Genomic DNA, 22,247 nt, shown 5'->3' on the forward strand with positions numbered 1-22,247 from the left:
ACTTCGTCCTCCCTTAGTTTATACACTTTCCCCTCCCTCTTACTTGTTGTTGCCATTTTCCTCTTATCCCATCTACCTCTTACTCTAACTGTAGGTACAACTAGATAATGATCCGATATATCAGTTGCCTCTCTATAAACGTGTACATCCTGGAGCCTACCCATCAACCTTTTATCCACAAATACATAATCTAACTACTTTCATTACATGCTATACCATACCTTGTATATTTATTTATCCTCTTTTTCATAAAATATGTATTACTTATTACCAAACCTCTTTCTACACATAGCTCAATTAAAGGCTCCCCATTTTCATTTACCCCTGGGACCCCAAATTTACCTACTACTCCCTCCACAACATTTTTACCCACTTTAGGAATAAAATCCCCAACCACAAGTACTCTCACACTTGGTTCAAAACTCCCCACACATTCACTCAACATTTCCAAAAATCTCTCTCTCTCTCCTCTATACTTCTCTCTTCCCCAGGTACATATACACTTACAATAACCCACTTCTCACATCCAACTTTTATTTTACTCCACATAATCCTTGAATTAATACATTTATAGTCCCTCTTTTCCTGCCATAGCTTATCGTTCAACATTATTGCTACTCTTCCTTTAGCTCTAACTCTATTTGAAACCCCTGACCTAATCCCATTTATTCCTCTCCACTGAAACTCACCCACTCCCTTCAGCTTTGTTTCACTTAAAGCCAGGACATCCAGCTTCTTCTCATTCATAACATCCACAATCATCTCTCTCTTATCATTCGCACAACATCCATGCACATTCAGACTTCCCACTTTGACAAATTTCTTATTTTTTTTAGTAATTATTAAATTTTAATTATTTGTTCCTCCTCTCAATACCTCATTTTCTGTTGACATACATCTCAGCATTCTCACCCAGTTGCCTCCTCACTGAATTCTTCACCATATTTTTCACATCTTCTTCTTTCAACAAACCAGCGGTATCCCACCAAGGCAGGATGGCCCAAAAAGAAAAACGAAAGTTTCTCTTTTTAAATATAGTAATTTATACAGGAGAAGGGGTTACTAGCCCTTGCTCCCGGCATTTTAGCCACCTCTTACAACACGCATGGCTTACGGAGGAAGAATTCTGTTCCACTTCCCCATGGAGATAAAAGGAAAAAAACAAGAACAAGAACTAGAAAGAAAATAGAAGAAAACCCAGAGGGGTGTATATATATATATATGATTATACAGTGGACCCCCGGTTCGCGATACTAATCCGTTCCTGAGAGCTCATCGTAAACCAAAAATATCGGAAAGCGAATCAATTTTCCTCATAAGAAATAATGGAAATCAAATTAATCCGTGCAAGACACCCAAAAGTATGAAAAAAAAACTTTTACCACATGAAATATTAAGTTTAATGCAATAGAATAGTAATTACAATAACAACAATAACAATAGATAACGAAAGAATATTTGACACTTACCTTTAATGAAGATCTGGTGATGATTGATGGGATGGGAGGAGGGGAGTGTGTGGATGGTGTTAGCATTTAGAAGGGGAATCCCAACTCCATTAGGACTTGAGGTAGCAAGTCCTTTTCCGGGGTTACTTCCCTTCTTCTTTTAATGCCACTAGGACCAGCTTCAGAGTCACTGGACCTATGTCGCACAACATATCTGTCCATAGAGGCCTGTACCTCTCGTTCCTTTATGACTTTCCTAAGTGGTTCACAACATTGTCAGTGTAATAGTCACCAGCACGGCTTGCAATAGCTGTCTGAGGGTGATTTTCATCAATGAAGGTTTGCACTTCAAGCCACTTTGCACAGAGATTTCCTTAATCTTTGAAGTAGGCAACTTCTTCAATTTCTCTCTTCCCTCCTCCGAAGCAATTTCCTCAGGTGTGGCCTCTTGCTGTTGAAGTTGATCTAGCAGCTCATCAGTGGTTAGTTCTTCATTGTCCTCCTCCACCAACTCTTCCACATCCTCCCCACTAACCTCCAACCCCAAGGACTTCCCCAATGCCACAATGTATTCCTCAACTGGCATAGGCTTCTCAGGGTTAGCCTCAAACCCTTCGAAATCCATTTTGTCTACACATTCTGGCCACAGTCTTTTCCAGGCAGAGTTCAAGGTCCTCTTAGTCACTCCCTCCCAAGCCTTACCTATAAGTTTTACACAATTGAGGATAGTAAAGTGATTCTTCCAAAACTCCTTTAGAGTCAATTGAGTTTCTGTGGTCACTTCAAAGCACCTTTCAAACATAGCTTTTGTGTACAGTTTCTTGAAGTTGGAAATGACCTGCTGGTCCATGGGCTGCAGGAGAGGAGTGGTATTAGGAGGCAAAAACTTGACCTTAATGAAACTCATGTCCCCACAAAGTCGCTCTGACAAGTCTGTAGGATGACCAGGGGCATTGTCTAATACTTGGAGGCACTTAAGGTCTAATTCCTTTTCAATTAGGTAATTTTTCACACTGGGGGCAAATGCATGGTGTAACCAGTCATAGAAAAAGTCCCTAGTGACCCATGCCTTACTGTTTGCCCTCCACAGCACACACAAATTAGCCTTGAGGACATTCTTTTGCCTGAACGCTCTGGGAGTTTCTGAGTGATACACCAATAAAGGCTTCACTTTGCAATCACCACTAGCATTGGAACATATCAACAGAGTAAGCCTGTCTTTCATAGGCTTATGTCCTGGGAGTGCCTTTTCCTCCTGAGTAATGTAGGTCCTGCTTGGTAATTTCTTCCAAAACAGGCCTGTTTCGTCACAATTAAACACTTGTTCAGGTTTCTATCCTTCAGCCTCTATGTACTCCTTGAATTCATGCACATATTTTTCAGCCGCTTTGTGGTCTGAACTGGCAGCCTCACCATGCCTAATCACACTATGTATACCACTATGATTCTTAAATCTTTCAAACCAACCTTTGCTGGCCTTAAATTCACTCACATCACCACTAGCTGCAGGCAATTTTTTTACCAAATCGTCATGCAACTGCCTAGCCTTTTCACAAATGATTGCTTGAGAGATGCTATCTCCTGCTATTTGTTTTTCATTTATCCGCACCAATAACAGTCTCTCAACATTTTCTAACACTTGCGGTCGCTGTTTCGTAATCACAGTTGCACCTTTTGCAAGAACAGCTTCCTTGATTGCCGTTTTCTTGCTCACTATAGTAGAGATGGTTGATTGGGGCTTACTATACAACCTGACCAGCTCCGACACACGCACTCCACTTTCGTACTTTGCCATTATCTCTTTCTTCATTTCAACAGTCATTAGCACCCTTGGTCTCGAAGGGTTGGCACTGGGAGCTTTCTTGGGGCCCATGGTGACTTATTTTGCAAAAACAGGCACCAAAAACAGTGATAATATGGATAATATGGAATGTACCGAATGTATCCTTAGATGCTCGCACACCGGCTGGCTTGTAAACACTGGCACACACGGGGCAGTTCAGGCCACACATGGACACGTCTCGTACGAACCACATCGCATACCGGGTTTTGTATTGGGAAGCGAGGCAAATTTTCTGCGATATAATGCATCGGTTACTGGATTTATCGGATACCGATAGCATCACGAACAGGGGGTCCACTGTACATGTATGTGTAGTGTGACCTAAGTATAAGTAGAAGTAGCAAGACATAATTGAAATCTTGCATGTTTCTTCTTCTTTTAACACACTGGCCATATCCCACCAAGGCTGGGTGGCCCAAAAGGAAAAACGAAAGTTTCTCCTTTTACATTTAGTAATATATACAGGAGAAGAGGTTACTAGCCCCTTGCTCCCGGCATTTTAGTCGCCTCTTACAACACGCATGGCTTATGGAGGAAGAATTCTGTTCCACTTCCCCATGGAGGTAAGAGGAAATAAACAAGAACAAGAACCTGAAAGAAAATAGAAGAAAACCCAGAGGGGCGTGTATATACATGCTTGTACATGTATGTGTAGTGTGACCTAAGTGTAAGTAGAAGTAGCAAGATGTACCTGAAATCTTGCATGTTTATGAAACAGAAAAAAGACACCAGCAATCCTACCATCATGTAAAACAATTACAGGTTTCCGTTTTACACTCAGTTGGCAGGACTGTAGTAACTCCCTGGGCGGTTGCTGTCTACCAACCTACTACCAAGGTTACACCTAACTATAATCAAGATATTAGCCTCAATGCCATACTCATTAAATTTTAATTATTTGTTCCTCCTCTCAATACCTCATTTTCTGTTGACATACACCTCAGCATTCTCACCCAGTTGCCTCCTCACTGAATTCTTCAATATATTTTTCATATCACATTCTTAATTTCAGCATTTTATAAAACATGCAACTGATTTCTCTCCATTTATTGAGACCTGAGCAGCCCTTTCCATTCTTCTTTAATTTAACTTATTTTTCAGTTTATCTTGAAGTTCAATATTTACATTCCCGTTGCAATGGTGACTAGCTATCATTCATACATACTGTACATAAGTTTGTTCTTTCTAAGCCTCTGGTATTTTTGGTTGAAGATTTTATATATTATTTCTCATTAATTGGCAGAATGATAAAGTAGTCTCTATGAAATTTTCCATTCTCAGCATCTTAGAGGCTATACCGCTGGAATCTCAGTATTTTTGGTACTTATTATTGGTTGAATCCTGACATAGCCAACAAGTGGTTAAGAAGACACATGTACCTCATAAAGTCTTTTGTTGGTGAAACACTGAACTAATAAAGGTCTCCTTTTGCTGCATTTTTTTAAACACTGATTAAAAAAAAAAAACATGCACTGCAAGGAATTTCTGAGGATCATACATTCCTCCAGTGTCAATCCTTTCACATCTACCTGCCTTCTAAGATTTATGAAATAAAGCAAACAGAAAAGATGCTTCCTAAGCTCTCAAGACCTGCAAATTGAATATGATTTCTAAAGGATTTTCCAATATGTGGCAATTTATATTCAAAGTTACCAACAGAAACAAAATGAATGGAAGCAGAAAATAATAAATAAATATTGTATAGAGAGCAAGACATTACTTTGCAAACTGTTTGCAGTTGATGGCATGTAGAGTAGTGTCCCTCTTGCAAGCGTCGTTCACATTCACTTTGCCAGTGCTGCCAGCGTACTGTAAACTCTGCAACTGAAACTCCACCATATACCTGTGGAAAAAAGTACAGTTGGAAGAATAGTTATTATACAGGTTTGGTAACTCAAGTCCTTAGTTCAGTTATCAATGAAGAGGAAAGTTTACTTTTGTGAATTCAAAACTGAAGCTCCACCACAAAGCAAGTCCTGTCAGGGAAAGAGAGGGGGGTGGGCCTTGACGCTGGTGAAGGGCACTTTATCATAGGAATTGGAGCTACCCATCACCTCTTCAAATCAAATCTGATTTCCTCCTATTTCCCAGGCACTGTATGACTCTAATGGGTTTAGTGCTTCCCATGAATCTAATAATAATAATGCAAAAAAAGTAGTTTCAGAAAGGTTATCATATTGCCTAGCAACTCCGTACAAGAAACACTACATACAACCTCAACTTTTGCCCAGCACCTGATGTGGTTAATATGATTATCTTTCAGCACTATACTAATATATCAATGTTGTCCATTTTTCTTTTACTTGATAGAAGCTCTTGTAAGTGAAATATCATAATAAAAGGTCTTCTTTTGCTATATGCTTATTTTAATACTTGTCAGTTCTCAGTCATACTGCAGCAACTTAATAATTTAAAGTTTTATCTCAATGAGGTAACAATTTCCAGAGTATAACTACAGTAGGCTTCATATATATGCATATGTGTAAACTCATCACATAGAAAATGAGAAAGCTCACCATAAATTACTGCATTTAACAGACTACTGAAATACACAAGAATTACTCACATAACCTAGTATTTTATACAATTACTTCTTCTCTTAATGCACTACCTCAACTTCATCTGCCACCTTTCTCTGCACAGGACTGAAGAAGCTATAGGCTGGCAAAACATTTCCAAAATAAAGATGCCCAAATGCTGCACAGGCGTCTCATTTATCAATTTTTCAGTTTTCAAACCATATTCATACTGTCAGACACAACAACATCTTGGGATGTTGATTCAACGAATCCTTCAAAATTTGTCTAACCTACTTCCACTAGCAGGTTTCTTCACTGGTGACTCTGCTCACCACTGCTCCACCTCATCTGTCAGCAGTATATAAGCCCAATCTCTGCGAATATCCTGCACTTTTATCAAGATTGATGGACTGAACACTTCAACTCCAGGCTGAGGGACTGATTACCTTAAACTCTTCCTCATCATCTTCCACCTTTTTCTGCACTGGACTGAAAAAGCCACAGACTGGGGAAACATTTCCAGAATAAAGATGCCTAAATGTTGCACAAGTGTCTTGTTTATCAACTTGTTGGTTTACTAAACCATTTATTCATACTCTGGGGTATCATTTGACAAGAAATTAGAGATCCGTTGAAAATTTTACACTGTACGTACTGTTGTTCAAAAGGAAATGGGTGATTTAACAGAGCTACAGATGAAAACTATGATCATATACTTACCTGATAGAATGGCATCTTTCGCAGCAATTCATCTATTGAGAGGAAAGGGTCAGTGTCAGCAAAGGGATGATTCGACAGCATATGACGAGCATCTTCCATTCTTCCCTGGAGCACTGATCCATACACCTAAAATAGCAAATATAGATTATAGATTATGATGACTTTACTGCAAAATATATTTGAAGCCAGAAAGAGTTTCACCAGATAATCATGAAAAGTAAGAGGAATCAACTAGAATTTGAACATACAATTGTTTATAGAGGGGAAACTGATATATTGGATCATTATCTAGTTGTAGCTACAGTTAGAGTAAGAGGTAGATGGGACAAGAGGAAAATGGCAACAGAGTAGGGGAGTAGTAGATGGCGAGATGGAGGTATTGGGTAGATGGCGAGAATATCTTGAGGAACTTTTAAATGTCGACAAAGAAAGGGAGGCAGTAATTTCATGCACTGGCCAGGGAGGTATACCATCTTTTAGGAGTGAAGAAGAGCAGGCTGTGAGCGTGGGGAAGGTGCGTGAGGCATTACGTAGAATGAAAGGGGGTAAAGCAACTGGAACTGATGGGATTATGACAGAAATGTTAAAAGCAGGGGGGGATATAGTGTTGGAGGGGTTGGTATTTTTGTTTAATAAATGTATGAAAGAGGGGAAGGTACCTGGGGATTGACAGAGAGCGTGTATAGTTCCTTTACATAAAGGGAAGGGGGACAAAAGAGATTGTAAAAGTTATAGAGGAATAAGTTTACTGAGTATACCAGGAAAAGTGTACATTAGGGTTATTATTGAAAAAATTAGAGGTAAGACAGAATGTAAAATTGCGAATGAGCAAAGAGGTTTTAGAGTGGGTGGGGGATGTGTAGATCAAGTGTTTACATTGAAGCATATATGTGAACAGTATTTAGATAAAGTTAGGGAAGTTTTTATTGCATTTATGGATTTAGAAAAGGAATATGATAGAGTGGATAGGGGAGCAATGTGGCAGATGTTGGAAGTATATGGAATAGGTGGTAAGTTACTAAATGCTGTAAAGAGTTTTTATGAGTATAGTGAGGCTCAGGTTAGGGTGTGTAGAAGAGAGGGAGGCTACTTCCCGGTAAAAGTAGGTCTTAGACAGGGATGTGTAATGTCACCATGATTGTTTAGCAGATTTATAGATGGGGTTGTAAAAGAAGTAAATGATAGGGTATTGGGGAGAGGTGTGGGATTAAATTATGGGGAATCAAATACAAAATGGGAAGTGACACAGTTACTTTTTGCTGATGATACTGTGCTTATGGGAGATTCTAAAGAAAAATTGCAAAGGTTAGTGGACAAATTTGGGAGTGTGTGTAAAGGTAGAAAGTTGAAAGTGAACATAGAAAAGAATAAGGTGATGAGGGTATCAAATGATTTAGATAAAGAAAAATTGGATATCAAATTGGGGAGGAGGAGTATGGAAGAAGTGAATGTTTTCAGATATTTGGGAGTTGACGTGTCAGCGGATGGATTTATGAAGGATGAAGGAAAAAAGGCGAGTGGTGCATTGAGGTATATGTGGAGACAAAAAAATGTTATCTATGGAGGCAAAGAAGGGAATGTATGAAAGTATAGAAGTACCAACAATCTTATATGAGTGTGAAGCTTGGGTTGTAAATGCTGAAGCGAGGAGGCGGTTGGAGGCAGTGGAGATGTCCTGTCTAAGGGCAATGTGTGGAGTAAATATTATGCAGAAAATTCAGTGTGTGGAAATTAGGAGAAGGTGTGGAGTTAATAAAAGTATTAGTCAGAGGGCTGAAGAGGGGTTGTTGAGGTGGTTTGGTCATTTAGAGAGAATGGATCACAGTAGAATGACATGGAGAGTGTATAAATCTGCAGGGGAAGAAAGGCGGGGTAGGGGTCGTCCTCAACAAGGTTGGAGGGAGGGTTTAAAAGAGGTTTTGTGGGTGAGGGGCTGACCTCCAGCAAGAGTGTGTGAGCGTGTTAGATAGGAGTGAATGGAGACGAATGGTATTTGGGACCTGACGAGCTGTTCGAGTGTGAGCAGGGTAATATTTAGTGAAGGGATTCAGGGAAACAGGTTATTTTAAATAGCCAGACTTGAGTTCTGGAAATGGGAAGTACAATGCCTGCACTTTAGCCCTTTCAGAGTTTCGGCCTTACTAGTACTGCTTACGCACCAGTGTCCATGACGTTCCAGTACACTTAAATAACAAAAAAAAGGCACAATACCTTGACTGGAACGATACACAAATAACCCGCACATAGAAGAGAGGAGCTTACGATGACGTTTTGCTCCGACTTGGACCATTTTCAAAGTCACACTGTGACTTTGTAAATGGTCCAAGTCGGACCGAAACGTCGTCGTAAGCTCCTCTCTTCTATGTGCGGGTTATTTGTGTATAGTACGCCTAAATTCTAGCGCCCTCAAATCTAGTGAGAGAAAGCTGGTAGGCCTACATATGAAAGAATGGGTCCATGTAGTCAGTGTGTGCAGCACAGTGCGTAATGAGAAAAAAAAAATTTGACCGTGTTTTTGGATTAAAACAGCGACTTTGCACTGTATTTTTGTATGGTATTTATTGTTGTATTCTAGTTTTCCTGGTCTCTTTTTATAGAATGGAAGGCATATTACAGAAATTGAGATGATTTTGACTGGTTTTACAATGAAAAGTACCTTGAAATTGAGCTCAAAGTAGCAGAAATGTTCGATTTTTACCAAAGTTCAAAAGTAAGCAAATCATGCTAAGCGTCCAATACACGTCAACTGGTGAGTCTAATATTCTTTCACAAGTGAGCTGATATTATTTATACTATTTCTACACTAATGCAGTAGTCTGCATAACAGTAAATCTTCTATTTTTTTGTGAGAATAAAAATTCAAAGTGAAAAGCAAAAGAATGTAAGAGGGCATGGGGATATGACTAATGAACAGAGGAAATGTTATTTTAGTGCCAGGAATGTCTTTCTTGTTTATTCTGGACCCTATTCGGAAATTGGCATCTTTTGAAATTTGTGTGAGATTGGGAAAATTGCTAAATTTTGACCACTGTATTGGATAGTTGAAATCGGTAAATGGGTGGTTTCTTACTCATTCGATAGAAAAAATGGAGTTCTAGCAAAATAGTAATGATTTTTGTCGACTAGTACACTGGAATTGGCCGAAAATAGGGCTCAAAGTGGGCAAAATCGCTGATGCGTAAACATTGTCAAGACTGCTAACTTCACGAGAGCATAATTCCGTAAGTTTTCCATCAAATTTCGTACTTTTGGTGTCATTATGATCGGGAAAAGATTCTCTATCTTTTCATAAGAAAGAAAAGATTCGGGGGAGGGGGGGGGGGGGGGTTCCTGAGAACAAGTCTCGGAGAGAGCCTGTGGACCCTGAAAAGGTTAAAGGAGGGGTTTGGGATATTGGCAGTTTGGAGGGATATGTTGTGTATCTTTATACGTATATGCTTCTAAACTGTTGTATTCTGAGCACCTCTGCAAAAACAGTGATTATGTGTGAGTGAGGTGAAAGTGCTGAATGATGATGAAATTATTTTCTTTTTGGGGATTTTCTTTCTTTCTGGGTCACCCTGCCTCGGTGGGAGACGGCCGACTTCATAAAGAAAAAAAAAAATTGTAAGTGTAACCAACCGTAGCTATTATAATTGTATCAAAACTGTAACAAAAGAAACTTCAAAACCCATGTGTTTCAAAAAAATTTTAATTTTCATAAAGCAGAAGCACCTTTCTTTGCAGTGAAATAACACAATGAGTGATCAAAAAAAAAAAGATGATGTGTAGTATACAAAACATATTTGAAGGTAGGAGAGGAAGGCTGAGATGAGCAGACTTGGTACTTTGCAACCAACCCACAAATTAAGAGATGTTACAGGACAATGAATGTTTTGGTCCCATATCTTTAAAACAATGGTTCTTAATGAAGGAAACATGATCATTTTTTTGTTTACTCAATGGCCATCTCTTGCCAAGGCAGGGGGACCCAAAGAAAACACATCCACCATCATTCATTCCATCACTGTCTTTCCATAGGTGAGTTGACACCCTCTGACTGCTGCACCCCTACACCTTCAAAGTGCAGGCACTGCTCTAAACTCAATATTATCAAATACCCTGATGTTATTGGTTAATTAATTAAATATTATTTATCTGGAAAGAAATATATATGCACTCAAATATTCTAAAGGATGAAGGTTGCTCTGCCAAACATCTTTCCTGTCTAGTGAAGGATTTTAATAATAAAATCAGTACTCATTATGAGTTGTTAAAAATTTTTTTAGATATCAAAGACATTGAAATGACATCCTATTTTTTTTTTGAAAAGCTCAGGGACATTTTATTTTTCCAAGGAAATTGAAAGATTTCAAGGATACTTGGCTATTCTAATTACACAAGAAAAATACCAAAAAATAATCTACATTTCTTGAACAATTTTATCAGACAAATAAGAGTCACTATGCTGCCACTGAATGTTCATAAAATGTACTGTACATAGAATGCTATAAAAAAAATTATGTAGGAAAAGTTATAAAAAACAAACCTAAACTATGAAACCAACATGTACACAAAAAAGAAATATCACAAAAAATCAATACATTTAATAATCAATATAGAAAAACATGGAAAAGATAGCTTCCTTTGCCTTGGCTGTAAGCACTGGCAGTTCTAGTCATCACTGATGTGAGTTTCCATTTCCCTTTTCGCACTGTAGTTTTATTAGTTTTGCTCCTTTGCAAACAAAGAAATACTGGCACAAAAGCTGAGATCAATGAAACCCATATGGTATACAGCATAATGCAGGGGTAACATTTACTGATAAGACTCATCAAAAAATTGTACCTAGTTTTTTTTTTAACACACTAACCATCTCCCACTAAGATAGGGTGACCTGAAAAGAAAGAAAAACGTTCACCATCACTCATTCTATCACCGTCTTGCCAGTGGGACACAGACAGGACAACTCAGATGCCCCTCCAAATTGCAGACAGTAGTTTCATTGCCTTCCATCAACTGACTGAACATTATTGCAATTGAAATTGGCAAGTGGGAGGGGTAATGATGATTCCACTTTAAAAAAAAGTCATAAATTTACAAGTATGAAGAAGACTGATGTGGAAGGAGCATATGTAAACACTTTTTCGTCCTCTAATACAAATGAAAAAATAATCATGAACATTACTTACAGCCTCCCAGTATGCTGAATGCTGGTGTGGATGATCAGATTCCATAACTTCATTTTTCTTCTCTATACACTGAGTAAAGTGAGAGCGAATCCACATAAGCAACTGTCCTAATATCATTCCACCTGGGAAAAAGTTGAGTTCAGCCTATATGACATACCAAGTATCAATTTCCTTAATTAATACAGTGCCTTGTCCATATTGTAAAAATGACATTTAAAAAAGTAACTTGAAATAGCTATGAGTCTTACACAACTGCATTAATGTGGTTGTCTTGTGATTTTTCTTTTTCTATTTTATAATTGCACCATATCTGCCTTTTTTTATCCAGGCATTCTTAAGATTGAATTAGAAAGTAACTTTTTATGGGGTCTGGTTTTACTTTCACCCATAGACATAGAGTGACATCTTTATAATGAAATCCATTACCCATTTTATTCCATGTTTAAGTTATCTAAATCCTGCGGTATGAATTTACTAAATCTTGCTGTATGATTTTACCAAATCTTGCTGTATGATTCTACTAAATCTTGCTGTATGATTTTACTATTATTTTGATTTTCTATTTGGCTCAAATTTGTGTGTTATCTGCAGACATTTATATAATTTTTTATCCCTCTGGCACGTATATACCCTGCCTCGGTGGGAGACAGACAACTTGTTGGGGGGAAAAAAAATGCACATAAATTCGAACATTATCAAAACGTATCATCTTTAAACCCTGATTACATTTCCTTATACTGTATCAATATTTTCCTTTTTTAACACACAAGAAAGTCATTTATCCAGTCTAATAAATCACCCTTACTATATTCTACTTGTAATTCTCAAAAGCACCTTTTATGATGAACTTTTATAAAAAAAATATTTTTAAGAGTACAAATAGATAGTACAACTTTGTTTTTCTTATTAGGTCACCCTGCCTCGGTGGGATATGGCTGGTTTGTTGAAAAATAAAATAGTAAAATAGTGTATCTATTCACTTTGATATTATATTTATCCTGTGACTATTATAACACCACAGTAAAGTAGGAATGTTACTAACCTGAAATCAAATAGTTATAGAGTATTTAATAGCTATATAGTTTTCCTAATTTTCAATAAATATTTTTTTAGCGGGTTTCTCTATTTTGCTTATCACACTTCCTACCAAGATTGGTCTGTGATGGAATGGTTGTCTTTGTCATCTGGTACACTATTCCTCATTTTCCCATTTAACTATCAGTTTACCAAACACTGTAATTACCTATTTGAGTTAGTAGAGGATAATCTTCAGTTGAATTAGTCTTTTATTTCATTACTGATGAAATTAAAACGTTAAGACCGTATTTACAGCTTTACTCTTTTATAAAATTATAGTCACTTCTACTGTACCTCTGTTTAGCTCAAACCACTTCAATGCTGTTGTTACATTGAAGTGGTTCCTGAAGTTTCCTATGACTCAGTCATGTCTCTGATGAAGTGTGTCTTTCTCAATTTTGTCTATTCCCCAGAGGATTTTGCATGACAAAATCATACTATCTTTTGTTCTGGTTTCTTCTGGAACATGAAATTTAGCTCAAGCAGTTTTTCCTCATAGCACAATTGTTTCAGCTATAGTAGTAGTCTGGAACTTTTTTGGTGAAGGTTCCAAACTGGTATGCATACTCAAGGACTGGTCATTCTTCACCACATGTGTGACTTGAAGTCACACATGTGGTGAAGGATGACTTGAAGGAGTATTTGTTTAGATTTCTAAAGGTTATCACTGTTTGCCAGTAAAGGCTCTCATATGAAACTCTATCAAAAGCATTCTTGATATTTTAGTAAATGCTTGTCATCAAGACAAAGTTGCAAGTGTTGTAGCGTGAGAGACTAATCTGGAAACTATAGAACATAGAAGAATATAATTAAGTAACTCAGGGAGGTTTAAGTATGAAATAACTTAATATCTCCAAGATGACAATGTTATTATTAATTACAGGAACCCCCATGATGCTTACAAACTGGAGGAAAACAAAAAAAAACTTTCATCATCACTCACTTCATCAGTCTTGCCATGTGTGATGAATGGTTTTGAAAACCGACAAGTTGAAGATTGAGACACTTATGCACCATATGGGAATCTTTATTGACTGAAGCCACTGTGTGGTGAAACATTTCCTCAATAAAGATTCCCATATGTTGCATAAGTGTCTCAATCTACAGTCTTGCCATGACAGCTTTATTTTTTCTTTTCCCACAATTTGAAATTTAAATAAATTCCCTTTCTTTCTCTTTACATAATTCAATTACAAACCATTTTCATCAAACTTTGTTAAATTTTTGGTTAAACTGCTCAATTTTTTAATTAAAAAACAAATTTAAATTTATTGTAAAAATTTAGAAAAACTTCATTCTCCATCTTATACAGAGTTTTGCATGAGCAAAAGATATAATTTTTTTTTTTCAACAAACCAGCCATATCCCACTGAGGCAGGGTGGCCTAAAAAGAAAAACTAAAGTTTATCTTTTTAAAATTAGTAATGTTGCCTCTTACGATACGCATGGCTTACAGAAGAATTCTGTTCCACTTTCCCATGGAGAATATCAATATAATGTGATATAATAAATATATTATGTCTCTTACCTGGTTTTTTGTCAATGAAGAGTATTTCAATAAGACTAAGAATGAGCTCCATCTTGTAAAGCAACTGCCCACTAGCTGTTAATTCTTCTTGGTCACCTTCACACTCTCGACACATAGTTATATCTTCAACGCATGCCTGAATCATTGATCTGCATATAAAAAGATATATAGCATTATTATTTAAATAACTAATTTAAGATTGGTAGCAAATTGATATTATCCTACATAATTTATATTTTTTTACAACACTGACCATTTCCCACCAAGGTAGGGAAACCCAAAAACAAAAACATTCACCTTCATTCATTCTACAGTTGTCCTGCCAAATATGCAGACATCACAATTCATGCAAGCCAGTTTAAACCAGCTAACCAGTTTGAATGAATCCTTTCATGCTACTATGCTTACACTCCAACAGTATATCAAATCCTTGAAACCCCTTGTTTCCACCTGCTCAAATCTAACACACTTACACAGGCCTGCTGAATGCTTGAGTCCTGTCAACAAGAATATTATTACCATAATATGCATGTTGACAGAATTGCTTACTTGAAGATTGACAATAAAACCATAATTTACACTTCAGTGGACCATTATAATGCATTTTCATCAACAACATCAAAAAACAAAAATTCTTTCCCACCTGTATTCTCTGCATTTTTTTACAAGCACAGATTTATAATCATCAGGTTCAACTTCTTTAACTGCATCTTGAAGCGAGATAAATGTGCCCATGGCCTCGTTGATCAACTTTCGTGCTTGCCGGCTCCACAGCCATGAGAATGACTCCACTTGGTACAATTTGATTTTACCTTCCACTGCAGATGGATATTCTATAAATATGGATTATGTATCAGCAAAAAAGTAAAACATTTTTAAATTGCAAGCATTTCAGCTTCAAAATGATGAACTATCAATGCCAGAAACTTTCCAATACATACATTTAGAATGTTTTTGACAATTCATATCAATAACACTTCCAATATCTGATAATTAGTACATACTGCAAAATGAATAAATAATCTTGCTGAAAAAGTGACAATGCACATGACAAATCTCACTTAATTCTCCAAAAAAAAAAAAAAAGCCACCATAATTGAGAAGGTTATTAATAAACTGACTTTGGTACAGGATGCACAGACCTATAACCCTGTGCTCCTACAGGATGTCTGATATTAAGGCCCGAATGCTCCAGTCAGAAAATCAAAACTCAACATTTAAGCGCAGTACAGTACTTTACCTACACACATTGCATGTTCTAGCAGCCACTAGTGTGGGGCTGTGGATGATGTGTGTCAGTCAGGTTAAGTAATGTCTGGTTTAGCCATTATCTAAATAAATGACCATGTGAACAAAGTCTTAGGGCTAAGGAGTACTTCAACAAGCTACAGCCTTTTTGTTCCCAACAGAATATAACAATAAATATACCCAAAGAAACACGCTGACTGTAGTAGGTTCAAGAATAAATGAAGGAACAACCAATTACAGAACATGACATAACTAAAATTGTCAAACCTTTAAAAACATACAATACCTACCTTTGCATGCTCCGAGTTAGGTAGTGAAGATGAGTAAAGGTTACTTGGACAAAAATAATGTGTAACTGTACAGATTGTAATTTAGCATAATGGAGAGATCTATCAAGGCATTTTTCTGCTCAATGTTTCATCTTGGGGTGTAAGGATATGGCAAAATAAATAAAAATTGTCTATGCTGCACAAACATGCAGTAAACACAAAAATAACTTCCAGAAGATCCAGGGCATGCATTTATTAATGACACTGTCTTTATGAAAGAACCAACAACAGTAGCACTACCCTATGGAGTGGACAATAATAATAACTGGACTTCCTGCTCACCTTGAAGCTATAAAAAAAGGCAACTTTTCTATACACAACATTCTTATAATATTGTACTATATTGCAGGGAAGCAGGAAAACCAATTAGTGGTCCAAAAAAAATTTCATAAACACTTAAAATCAAATTCCTTTAGTAGTACAGAGACAGGCTAGGTTGGGAATGTTTAGTAGTACAGAGACAGAGGCTAGGTTGGGAATGTCAAAAATCAAACATGATTTTCAATTGTTTTTGTTACAGTTAATAAATTATGTTTTCAGGAAACTGAAAATAAACCAAAAGTTTAGTAAATTTTTATAATAGAATGCATGCCAAAAAAAAACAACCAACTCAATCTAACTTAAATAGGAGTACAAAATAAACTCATCCTTGGCATTTTCTTCTTACCTCTGTCATCCTTGTAGTGATCTTTATGTGGAAAAACCAGAAGGGAACTAACACCTCCAATTATACCATGCATTCTATTGGTAATCACTGGATCTTGAATACTCTGTTAAAATATGAATTAAATATTTGTAAAATAATAAAAGAGATTTCTGTAACTCCTAAAATTACAAGTACAGTACTGTACTTGTAATTTTTGCAAAGCCCAAAGATAAAACCCAAAAGCCCTAATTTTTGTTAAACAAATGTTCAGTACAGTATTACCTTTAAGAATTATACACAAGAATATGAGTGGAAGAGCACTGTTGTAGGCCTAAATAAGTTCATTTAGGCAGAGCTACACATAAGTACAATTATCCTAGAATAATCCAAAAATAAGTCAGACACAGTGACTGGTCCCTGCTAGGTAGCTGCAACTCATACCCAGCCATTTTCACTTGTGTATGATTGTATTTATTGTACATCATTACCCATTTTTAAAAATATCTAAAGTATGTGCTTCAGTGATGCTACCTAGCAGTCCCACTCACTCACAACTTCTAATGCCACAGCATTGCTTTCTTATATCCCTTCTGAATCTAGATTTGTCCAATTTCAATATGCTGTACATTGTAGGGTTTTCTCAATAAAACATTTCGGCATCTTATCCTTATTCTCGGTATTTATTCCCACTTTTATTTCCTGTGCTTCAAGCATATTCTCCTTCATTCTACAGTTTTACAGCATAGGAGACAGAACTTGGGGAGCAATCACCTTCAATGTAGCAAGTTCTGGGTATTTTGGGACACTGTAGGCACATAATAGGTAATGTAAAATAGCCGAGAGCTGCTTACAGTGCATACATAGTATTTTGTTTACATTTTGACAATATATACAGTACCTGTGCAAGAAAGGTATAAAATACCGACAATATGAAAGTTAAGACACATGTGCAACATCTGGATATCTTTATTGTAGACGTTTTCCCATCCAGTGACTTTATCAATACAGACTCTAGGACATAATTAAAAGACAGTAGAACTATATACAAAAGATGAGGTAATCAGTCCCTCAGCCTTGGAGTTAGTGTTCACAGCATTGTGGTGGTGGAAATTAAATCTGACTGAATCCCATTCCACAGGCACTGTAGGAACCCTAAAGGTTTTAACACTTTCACTTGATTTCGTTCTTTTTTTTTATTAAGACACCGGCCATTTCCCAGGGTGACCCAAGAAGAAACACTTTCATCATTATTCACTTCATCAATGTCTTACCAGAGGCATGCCTACACAGCAGTTAAAAAACTGCAACATATCAACACCCCTTCTTCACAGCACAGGCACTGTACTTCCCACCTCCTGGATTCAAGTCCGGCTAACCAGTTTCCCCCGAGTCCCTTCATAAATGTTACTTTGCTCACGCTCCAACAGCACGTCAAGTCACAAAAACTATTTTCCACTTGCTCCTATCTAACATGCTCACACATGCTTGATGGGAGTCCAAACCCCTAGCACACAAAACCTCCTTTACCCCCCTCCAACCTACCCACCTTTCACATGATTATAATAATACAACAGTACAGAAGGCAATGACTATTCAGATCAACTCCAGGGGATTAATAACCCAGGATAACCCAAGACATTGGTACCAAGCAGTTTGACAAATGTCAGTGATTTCTACACATATACAGTGGAACCTTGAAAATCGAACATACCAAATATCGAACGTTTCGAAAATAAGACCATTTTTTCGGACAAACTGTGTACCAAAAATCGAACGCGTTTCAAATTTCGGACCGCCGGGTATGGGACCTGTCCGCTGGCCCGCTCTGTCCGCGTCCCCGCGCAGGCGCCGTGAGCAGTCTAGCTTTGTTTATGCTCGAGTGAACACTAACCTGCAATCTCATTCACACATTTTACAATTATTTCGTTGTGTTTAGTACTTGTGGGACTGTGAAATAAGCTGCCATGGGCCCAAAGAAACTTGCTAAGGGTACCCCTGTGATAAAGAAAGTGAGAAACACTATAGATGTGAAGAAGGAAATAATACAGAAGTATGAGAGTGGTGCAAGACTTGTTGAGCTTGCCAGGATGTACAGAGGACTGTGGACAGTTATTTTGTGAGACAGAAACAGACAACTGTGGACAGTTATTTTGTGAGACAGAAACAGACGACTATGGAGTTATTTTGTGAGACAGAAACAGACGACTGTGGAGTTACTTTGCGAGACAAACAGACGATTGTGGACAGTTATTTTGTGAGACAGAAACAGACGACTGTGGATAGTTATTTTGTGAGACAAACAGACGACTGTGGATAGTTATTTTGTGAGACAAAGAGGATTGTAGACAGTTATTTTGTGAGACAGAGGACTGTAGACAATTATTTTGTGAGACTGGGGTCCAATGACTCCAGATGCCATCACCAATCTTCAATAAAGGTAAGTAAAAATGTTATTTTATATTACTATACATAATTAAAGACTACAGCATTTGTTGTATGTATGTATGTATGTAAAACTGTAATTAATCTCTATAAAATGTATTATTTTTGTGAATATTTTTGGGTTTCTGGAATGGATTAATTGTATTTCCATTATTTCTTATGGGAAATATTGCTTTGAATTTCAGACTTGCTGCTATGTATGATAATTTATGTAACTGTACCTGTACCTGAATAAACTTACTTACCAAGTCATCGATCAGTCAAGAGAAGTTTCCAAACTTTCCTACTGGTGAAGAGCCCTGCTCATAAATTTAGTAAAACTATCAGCAAGCATTAACCTAATCTAAACTTAAATTTTGTTGCTGGAAATTTTGTCTGGAAAACTCGTTAACATTGACAATTTGAAAAGTAGGCGGCTTTGCCAGATACAGGGGTTAATTTCCAATGAGAGACTGCATCCAGGTCCTTTCATTTTAAGTACAATGCTTATAGAAATGATTCATTACAGGTACTGTAATATTTTAGGCTATATATGCAGACAACATTTTAAATTTATGTAACATTTACATACATTAAACACACAGTGGTGATAAATATGAAGATTTAACCTAGCATAACCCAAGTCTCCTTACAAGATTTATTTTCATGGGATTAGTCAATCTTCTCTATATGGAATCAAATGTATTTATATCCACTAACAAGTATTATATCTAAAAGATATTTAATAAACTGATCATTCAGAAGATTTAACATGACACCCTAGTCATACATTATAAAACAAATCTATCCCATTATTATAATTGTGGGGATGTGGTAAACCTACATATAGTCATACATTTACCAATGACTTCCCTGTGATCTGCTTCAAGAATTTTCCTACTCTTGTGGCCTAGGGCCAGGCCTTCCTGTTGTCTGACCCACTGGCCCACATGTCCCTCACAGCCTGGTTGAGCTGACACACTGCAGAGATGCCAAAGCAACCCAGTTTCCTCTGGAATATTTTTACAGTTATTCTGGCAGCATTTTTGAAGTCTTCGACCATAGGTATAAGCACTGTGCCCTCTTATTGCACCCATGATTCTCCTGCTTTTCATGGGACCTCTTTTATGCTTTCTCCTGTATCTCATCAGTATGTTACTGTGGCAGTGTTCAGGTTTTGGACTAGCTCCTCTGGTATTTTCCATGTATATAGTATTGCCTATCTCTTCCCTCTCTTGAGAGTAGTTCCAGTTGTTTGAGTGTCCCCAGTAGTACAAATGTCAGGGAAGTGGGAGGAACATAATTAGGTTAGATCCGAGGAAGGAAATTAATATATTTTAGAAAAAGTGCAAAACCCACAGGGGGTCACACAGCACTTGGAGAACTGGAGGCAATTAGGTTCAATCCAAGGAAGGGGAGGACATGTCCAATTCCTTGGTTCAATAGCCCTTTACAAGCATCAAGGAATCTTGCTTGAGGAACCCGAGGAAGAGAGGATGGCAGTTCCAAATCCTTGGATCAAGAGCCTTTCACCAGCATCAACGTATCCTTATCCCTTACAAGGATATCTGGGCCAGATATTGCACAGGAATATTGCAGCACCTTCAATCTTGATCCTGTCGTGAAAAAACCTACTTCCATTGAACAAGACGTCTGTAACATAAATTGACACCGCCGAGAGGACCTCGTGCACACGTATAACAACCTCGATTTTGAAAAGGAGGTCCATATAAGGTACAACTTACCCATGTTCTACTGGTATTTTTCGAAAATGCACTCATGGTTGTGTGTGTATGTGCGTGGTCGGTTGTATTGCCGTCACTCGCTCAGCCAAGAGTTAATTCATTCAATTCAATTCAAAGTTTATTCTCTATAAAGATTACAATGTTGAATTTACAGAATTTGGTTGTTGTGTGGTTTACATGTAGTTAAATAATGATTACAGAGTGTACCACTAATATTAGTAAGTAAGTTTATTCAGGTATACACAAATAGTTACATAGAATTATCATACATAGCAGCATATGTGTAGAGAACCTAGAATAACCAAAAAAAAGTCAGTGACTTATTTTATCAATTTTATTTGCAACAAATATAATTCGCTAAATATATGCAACACCAATATGAATTTATAACAACTTCTTTGCTTGAACATGTGTGGTATTTTTATTTATAACATTATCAAACAGTGTTTACCTATTGAAGCTCGCAGGACCCTATGTCTAGCTCTTATACAATGTCATGTAGATTATTTTTGTTCTTCATGGTACTCTGCTCTAACAAAAAAAGATGGACTACTAATCACCCAAAACAAAATGGTAAAATTCATCCTAGGTCTGCGTCCAAGAAAGTATGTGGGCCAAAATGAATTACAATAATTAGATATGCTGGAACGTTAAAGACAGATTAAGTTTATTTAGGTACGGGTACACATAACTATAATCGTCATATATAGTTAAATATACATGTAAATTACTTAGGATAACAAAAAAAAAGTCAAAGTGACCTTTTTCCATTAGGATCCTTATTTATTTCGTCTATAAAATTGCTCACAAGCGTTGTCCATTATACAGCGCATGTGGGGGGGGGAGGTATTCAGACTCAATTCAGGTGAGGGGCTCTTGATCTAGGGAACTGGATCTGTGCTCCAGTTCCCTAGATCAAGACCCCAATGGAAATAAGTCTCTCTGTCTGACTTTTTTGGGTTATCCTAGGCTCTCTACACATATGCTGCTATGTATGATAATTCTATGTAACTGTATTTGTGTATACCTGAATAAACTTACTTATTCACCAGCGTCAAGTAACCTCCCTCGAGGGGCCAAGCGTTGTCCAGATTATCTTGCAGAATTTGTGAAGGTTAGGTAACTAAGTTTATTCAGGTACAGGTACACATAAATACAGTTAAATAAATTATCATATGTAGCAGCACATGTATATTATTATTATAATCAAGGGGGAAGCGCTAAACCGGAGGATTATACAGCGCCTGGGGGGGATGTGGAAGGCATTCAGGCTTAATTCGGGGAACTGGAGCACAGATCCAATTCCCTAAATCAAGAGCCCCTCACCAACATCAAGGAACCTTCCTTGAGGGGAGCACATGTATAGATTACCTAGGATAACAGTTCTTCAGACTGTATGAACAGCGAACATTGCCGCTGAATCCTCTTAGATATTTGTAGCACGTTATTTATATGCTCTTTATATATTGTTGTCTTCTATTTATACACATCAATTATATAATCACTAATTCTACTCCTTTCTAGAGAGAGAAGATTCTGTGCCTGTCTTTGT

The 22,247-nt window shown here is 37.2% G+C and overlaps 1 protein-coding gene across 3 annotated transcripts in view; it reads right to left on the minus strand.

Moving 5' to 3' along the window:
• Nup75 (nuclear pore complex protein Nup75) overlaps positions 1-20,835 on the minus strand; it is a 63,427-nt gene extending 42,592 nt beyond the window's left edge. Inside the window, exons 1-7 of one of the 3 annotated variants that reach the window (XM_053783934.2) lie at positions 20,696-20,835; positions 16,551-16,653; positions 14,950-15,139; positions 14,307-14,455; positions 11,702-11,823; positions 6,531-6,656; positions 5,012-5,134 (exon numbers count right to left, since the gene is read on the minus strand). In XM_053783934.2, coding sequence (XP_053639909.2) covers positions 5,012-5,134; positions 6,531-6,656; positions 11,702-11,823; positions 14,307-14,455; positions 14,950-15,139; positions 16,551-16,653; positions 20,696-20,731 — 849 coding nt within the window. In that variant the 5' untranslated portion in view covers positions 20,732-20,835. Of the gene's footprint in view, positions 1-5,011; positions 5,135-6,530; positions 6,657-11,701; positions 11,824-14,306; positions 14,456-14,949; positions 15,140-16,550; positions 16,654-20,585; positions 20,609-20,695 lie in introns of those variants that run through there. The other 2 variants (XM_053783936.2, XM_053783935.2) reach the window with 2 other exon arrangements.
• Between the last annotated feature and the right edge of the window lie 1,412 nt (positions 20,836-22,247).

This window comes from Cherax quadricarinatus, chromosome 33, assembly GCF_038502225.1.
Source record: "Cherax quadricarinatus isolate ZL_2023a chromosome 33, ASM3850222v1, whole genome shotgun sequence".
Taxonomy (NCBI): domain Eukaryota; kingdom Metazoa; phylum Arthropoda; class Malacostraca; order Decapoda; family Parastacidae; genus Cherax; species Cherax quadricarinatus.